This window comes from Poecilia reticulata, linkage group LG4 (genome assembly GCF_000633615.1).
Source record: "Poecilia reticulata strain Guanapo linkage group LG4, Guppy_female_1.0+MT, whole genome shotgun sequence".
In the NCBI taxonomy this organism is placed as follows: domain Eukaryota; kingdom Metazoa; phylum Chordata; class Actinopteri; order Cyprinodontiformes; family Poeciliidae; genus Poecilia; species Poecilia reticulata.
Window position 1 is genome coordinate 12988096 of NC_024334.1, and position 7128 is coordinate 12995223.

General features: G+C 40.0%; 1 protein-coding gene across 1 annotated transcript in view; it reads right to left on the reverse strand.

Moving 5' to 3' along the window:
* The window catches only part of LOC103464061 (cadherin-2-like), a 154792-nt gene extending 151073 nt beyond the window's left edge, over positions 1-3719 (reverse strand). The window contains 1 exon segment of the mRNA XM_017304265.1: positions 3535-3719. Within this exon segment, the coding sequence (XP_017159754.1) occupies positions 3535-3576 (42 nt within the window). The 5' untranslated portion in view covers positions 3577-3719.
* Positions 3720-7128: the final 3409 nt, after the last annotated feature.

Below are 7128 nucleotides of genomic sequence, written 5' to 3' on the forward strand. Positions count from 1 at the left end.
ACCAGCGTCTTACATCGCAGCTCGAAGACTTAAATAATTTTGCGGGTTATTTGTTTAGCTTTCTGACCGTCATGCTAATCCAGGTGAGTATTTGTAGCTGTGTGCTACTTTACCTGCTATCTGATCCTCCGTATGTCTTTTTTACTGCAGTGACCCTTGATGTAGCCAAACTCCGTCAAGTATGGCATTGTTTTTGTGTCGTATTAGCTTTGTTGTGTTGATGCATTTTGACGTGCTTCAATTTTCCGGAGCAACACGCAAACTTCCCCATTCACTCAGTGCGTTATAGTTCCACATCGCTTAGGATTTGTTGCTGCGCGTTTGCGCAGAGTGAAGGAAAGAGGAGACCAGCTGCACAAGCAGGCTGAGAAATGAGATGCAGGTGATTGGTATCGGCAACAAGAGCCAAAGATCGCCGATCACCGATCATGCACTTTTTTACGAAAATCGGCCGATTATGATCGGTGACCGATCAATCGGCACACCTCTAATAAAAATCTAACAATCTCTGTTTTTCACTGATGACTATCTCTGATGCTTCTGACAAAATAATTTTCAGGGTGACATTAATTCTGAAATGATACTGTAATATTTTGAGCTGTTTTTAGCTTATTTTATCTGATGCTTATAGACAATGTTCTTTGGAATCTGTAGTCTAAGAAATAATAAGTATACTAAATTGTTTGTAATAGTGATAAAACTGTTTTTGACAAGCTGTTGTACACCCATATCTTATTTTATGAATATTACTAAATTGCAGTTACCTCTTAATACTATTTTACATACAAACATTTTGAATATTGTTGGTGCCAGTAAAATGATTATACGACTAGGGTCACAGCATTTTATAATTGTTCAAATCCAAGAGATTGAATGGGGATTTATGGGAGTTAACATGTTTAAATGCATCTTAAAATAATTTTTTGCAGTCTGCTGACAAATGTTAGAAAGGATAGCAAAACAGTGTACAGATATATGAGGTGATGGGATTAGTAACATTCCACTAAGCTTTTCGTGTTTTATTGTTCCAAAAAATATATTTTTGGTACTATAATTCAAATAATTTACTGATCTGAAATGTAATGTTTTTTTAAACAGTATTATTATACTTGCCCAAGACAAAATCTTATTTATGTTTGAATATGATGCAATTTGTTAAAATTATGCCAAATTTCCAGTAATCCCCATAAAAACCCACAATTCCCATGGGCAGGTTCCAATTAGAAAAATGTCCAACTTTAATGTCCTGAAAATGTTTTGTAGCTTAGCAAGCCCATGATAGGCAGCAAGTCTGATTTAGACATCTGACGTGGATTAGATTGATCATGCCAAGGTAAAGATTTGTAGATTAGACATATCTTGTCCCATATATTGCTATTTTTCTGAAAAACTTTGGAATCACACCCCTCAGAATGTACCCCACTCACCACCCACCACCCGGTCTCCAGTCAGGAAAATATAGCAGCAGTCTGCTAGCTCCACAGGGAGGTCTAGATCATCTGCTGCAGGTTGGAGTGTATGATGTATATGCTTGTATGAGCACATACCTCAAACAAGCATGTTTTTGCTTAAGCCAAAAACTTGAAACATTCTCTTCCATTTTGTCTGTCAAAGTGTGTTCGTAAGGGATCAGGAGAGATTGAGGATAGGAGGGGCAGGGTAGATGGGCTGGCTTTTATCACTTCCAGAATGAACAGAGACTGCTCTGATGACACACTCACACATACGCACACACGCACGCACACACACTCACTCACTCCTATTATCCTGAAAACCTTTGCTCAGAATGTTGATATATTCATAATAACCTGGCTGAAGCAGTGGATGGATTAAAAAAATTATTTACTCTAGACCAGTGGTTCTTAACCTGGGTTTGATCGAACCCCATGGGTTCGATGAGTCGGTCTCAGGGGTTCGGCGGAGCCTCTGCCGCGGAGGTAAAGACACACTTGTGTAAAGTCGTGATGACGTCCCGCTTTGCATCACTTGCTGCAGAGGATCACGTTACATCGCTTAGCCAATCAGTGCTGCGGAGGAGCACTGATTGAAGGAGCTCCACTCTCAGCATGGATTTGAACTTTTGTCTTTAATGACTTCAGCAAAGCTCACAGTGTTTACCAAATTCTATAGTCTAAATCTGCTCCTTAGTCGCATCTTTTCGGGGTTGGTACTGCCTCTAGTGGTGTGGGGGTGGTTACACAGTTAATATAAATACATTACTAAATCAGAGTACCGCAAGTATTTTGGGGGTGGGGGGGGTTGGAATAAGAAGGGTTCGGTGAATGCGCATATGCAACTGGGGGGTTCGGTACTTCAAAAAAGGTTAAGAACCACTGCTCTAGACCAACACAAAGCTTCCAAGTCTTGATTGGAAGCAAAATATAAAGAAAATAAAAATTCAAATTAAGACATTTTGGAAAAGGGACCTTATATCTGACACCCTGAAACCAAGACAATTATTCATAGCGCCTTGAGGGTAAAAAAGAAAGCTACTGCCTCTAGCTGGAGGGAAAATCTGATGCTCTCACTGGATAAAATGAAAGCTTCAAGACTGCTGACTCTGTCTTTCTGAGGGTAAGGCACTGCTGCTGGTTTTATCTAGCAAACTGACCTTTGACCTTCTGTATTGATTTGTGCACAGAGAGAATTTTTTTTTCCTTCAATATATTCTTCTCAGCATTCAATCACTGCCAGTCGAGCCTCATAAATGATGCTGATTGATGATTTCACCAAGCTACTTCCTTAGGAAGATGCAAACAACATGCATTCATATGATCAACTAAGACTGAGGGGGAACAAAAACATGGTTGGTAGAAATGTTAAAATATAACCGTGAGGGCCAGATGGTCTGGAAAGGGGGGCTTTTCAAAGTTACTATTACTGGTGAGGAAAGGGCTGTATCTGAACCACATAGCAGGTAACATTATGGTATGTTATTAGTAATATCTACTGCAATAGACACTAACTCCAGCTTGATCAGACCAACAGATTCCCACATTTGGAAAGACTGCTACAGATCCCTAGAAGAGGCGGCTGGGCCGTCAGACAGACGCAGATGTAGCTATATAAACATCGAAACGACGTCAGTTTTGAAGCTCAGAAACCTGCCATCTTTCTCCTCAGCCTCGGTCTCTAACGCTTTAGCCTGACTCAACCCAAAAGAGAGTGCGAACCATTTCAGTCAGGATGAGGCTCAGGAACGGGCAAAACGCAGAACAGAAGGATGACTGTATCTGTCCGGACTGACTGAGCTCACATTTCTAGCCGTCACGCACCGTCTACATTCGTCTTTTTTATGAGCAAAGTGCGGCACAGAGGCAGGTCTAGAACCAGCAGCATCTTTTCTTGACACCCAGCAGGAGATATGCGCTGTCTGTCCGTCCTGAATCACCGCGAACAGCGGAGAACCAATAAAACAACTCAGACTCAGTTGCATTGTCCCAATTTCCTCTTAGCGCATCTATCTAGTCCCTTGCAGCCACGGCTGCTCTCTCTTCTGTCTACAAAATAATAATTTAAAAAAACAGCATTTACCTCCATAGTCGCCATGGCCGTCCACACCCAAATGATATTCATTTCCTTTGTTAAAATTCCTCCTTCTTTAACCGCACACGTCAGGTTATTTAAATCCAAGAAAACCCTCGCACCTTCCTCCTTCGAGCAGCCCTCCTTTAACAGACTGCTCTCCCCGCCTGAGCTGCTCTCCAGCAAGCATGGGACTGGCTCAACCCCCCGCTCTCCTGCTCCTCAGTGCCGCCGCCTACTGGTCGTACAGAACCCTCCGCGCTATATTCACAGCTAGATTCTTTAATAACACATTTTGTCTCACATGTCCAAAATGTTCATGTCCTAAAAATTATATACTTTTATTGATTTTTTTTGTTTGTTTTTGAACCAATTAGTCTTGCCTTCTTTTCCCCGAAGTGTAATTATCAAATAGCATTTTTTAAACTCCAGGACTGAGGATTAAACTGGGATTTTCCGGATATAAACTTTGATTCGGTTTCACACATTTAAGAGCGGTAACACTTAAGTTACCATGGCGATTTATCATGCGCAGCTAGCCTCCTCCACATCAGACTGACAGCCAGCAAGATCCTCAACTTAAAGTTGATAAACACATATAGACAATTTCAAAAACAATACAAAGTAATATTGTTTCAAACTACCCAGAAAGCACAGAATGATTGAAACAACATTGAATCAATGTCAGCCAGAAACATTGAATCAACGTTGAACGCTGACATTGAAACAACATTGAAAGTGGTTGGTGACTTGTATGTTGAATCAACGTTAGGGTTTCAACCATAACTGACATATCAATGTTGATTCAACCATCATTTGTATGTCAATTTACATGCATATTTGTGTTGATGTTGCATTGAATCAGTTAGGAATCAACATTGATTCAACCTTCATCTGAATGTGGTTCTGCACACATATTTCTGTTTATTTTACATTAATTCAATGTTGATTCGACACTCTGTGGATCTGCATGCATATTTGTGTTGATTCTACATTGAATCAGTCAGGAATCAACATTGATTCAACCTTCATCTGAATGTGGTTCTGCACACATATTTCTGTTTATTTTACATTGAATCAATGCTGATTCAACACTCATTTGACTGTGGATCTGCATGCATATTTGTGTCATTCTACATTGAATCAGTTAGGAATCAATGTTGATTCAACCTACATCTGAACGAGGATCTGCACACATTTCTGTTGATTCTACATTGAATCAGTTAGGAATCGATGTTGATACAACACTCATATGAATGTGGATCTGCATACATATTTCTTTGATTTTACATTGAATCAGTTAGGAATCAACGTTGATTCAACCATCATCTGAATGTGGATCTACATGCAGATTTGGGTTGATTTCATATTCAATGAAAGCTAAGGATTTATGTACATTTTTAGGTCAGATAGGTCTACATAACATACCACTAAAAGTTTCTTAACTGGTGTTAAACACTACATAATTGGCAGATCATGGGTAAACTGTGTACAAAAGTTTAAAAATGACAACATAGGTTTGATATAACATTTTATTTAAGAGGGACAGATCTTTAAACATATTTGACTCCTTTTTGACTGTCAGAATAACAGTCTATTGTCCACAGAAGAACAGAGGCCATGAGGTTAAGCGTGGTACTGTATGAACCAGGGAAACAGTACTAGTTGTGGTAACTCCAGTTAGACTCTGGTTAGCGTCACTTTGATTCCTTGTGATGTCTTCCTCTCATTGTGGCGTGTAATGAAGCCACTTCTTGACAGTTTTACTGCAGTCCTCAAGAGTCAGCTTTTGGTCAAACTGCAGAGCAACAGCTGAAAAACAAAAATAAAAGTGAGGAAGGTGCCGGTTAGAAATATGATAAACATTTGAAAAGTTCTGAAATACATTGAAAGATTAAACAGTGTACTGGTTACAGGTCTGAGAACAAATACAAACCATATAGTTCCCCATGTACACTCACTGTTAATATTCATCTTAATTGTTCATCAATATTCATCTTAATGTTTACGTATACAACTACATTTACCTATCAAGCTGCAGTCTAGTGTAGGACTTATGATGCTGCACTCATGTTAAAATGAGGGAATCAATATTTGAAATAAAGGCAGTTTATCAGAAAACAAAGATAAAACTGAGCGAGGATCAGGGTTTATTTAACACACCAGAGACAGTTAATAGAGCAAAAGGTGATTTATACTGTAGTTGGAAAAAATATTTATACAGAATAAACTTCCATCAAATAGCTGGTTTAATCTTCAATCAACTACAAATATTTCCAAATAAGTTTAATTCATTACAAAATGTCCACGTGCTGATAAAGATCCCACACAAGTAATAATAGACCAGTTCAGTTTAACCAGTTACCAACCCAAGAATCAACAGACTGAATCAGTCATTAGCAGGTTTAGTTCAGTGTTTCACCTGCCTACCATGTTTAAGTGTAAGTTCTCACCTGGATGGAATCTGTGGATGATTAACAACCTTCTGCACTTCTTGATCGCTGCAGACTGTCATGCAATCATCTAACTCAGTGGTTCTGGAACAGAGGCACATCTAAGCACGTCCCTAAGCACATCATAATAAAAAATGAAAAACAAGTGATTACTATCACAACAATTTAAAGCCCACCTGGAGCAGCCAGCCTTACACTTCCTTGTCCACCACATGCTCTCCTAGACCAAACAATAGGCCCCGCCCTATTTTAAAAACTCAAATCTCACAAAATCTCGCAGGATTTCATACTTTCATACAACTTCTAGTAGAGACTTGTAGATGTTTTTGTGTCAACACATTATGCACAGTCAGTAATAATATTTACAGACAAGTAAGAAAATGTACATAAAGGAATCACAACCCAATGTTCTCAACATGTAGTGCGTTATTTGAAACATGATTAACCTCCACTTAGTAATAAAATGTTCTGACCCAGAGCTCAAGGATGGGGGGAGGGAAGAAGGGATGAGAGGGGGTAAAGAGGGGAAGGCTGGGAGGAGCAAGTGGGTGTGGGGAGTCTTGGGAGAGAGTAGGGGGAGATGAGAAGGTGATGAGGGGTGCAACAAACTGCACAGATTGCACACATGGAGGCCTTAGGGGTGGGCAATCCTGGTCCTCGAGGGCTGGTGTCCTGCAACTCTTAGATGTCTCCCTGGTAGAACACACCTGGATCCAATAGCTGAATCACCTCCTCTGTTCAGGCAGTTTCTCCAGAGTCCTGCTAATGACCTTATTATTTGAAGTAGTGAAGTGTTGAAGTAGAGACACATCTAAACACATCTAAAAGTTGCAGGAGACCAGCCCTCCGGGCCTGGAGTTGCCCACCCGTGCCCCAGTCCCTGACGTAGCTGTCACAGATTCGATTCCTGGCCTTGGCAACCTTTGCTGCATGTCTTTCCCCTTTCTCGTCAATTAATTATCAAATAAAGGCCACTTAGGGCCAAAGAAATCTTAAATAAAATAAAATGTGAAAATTTAAAACCCTCACCTAAAATTAAAATTGTTTCACCCAGAGCCCAAGGAGGAGGGGAGGAGAGTGGAAAGGGGGATTTTAATTGATGTCTGATTATCGGGGTTTTGCTGAAATGAAAACACGCACGTCAGTTTGC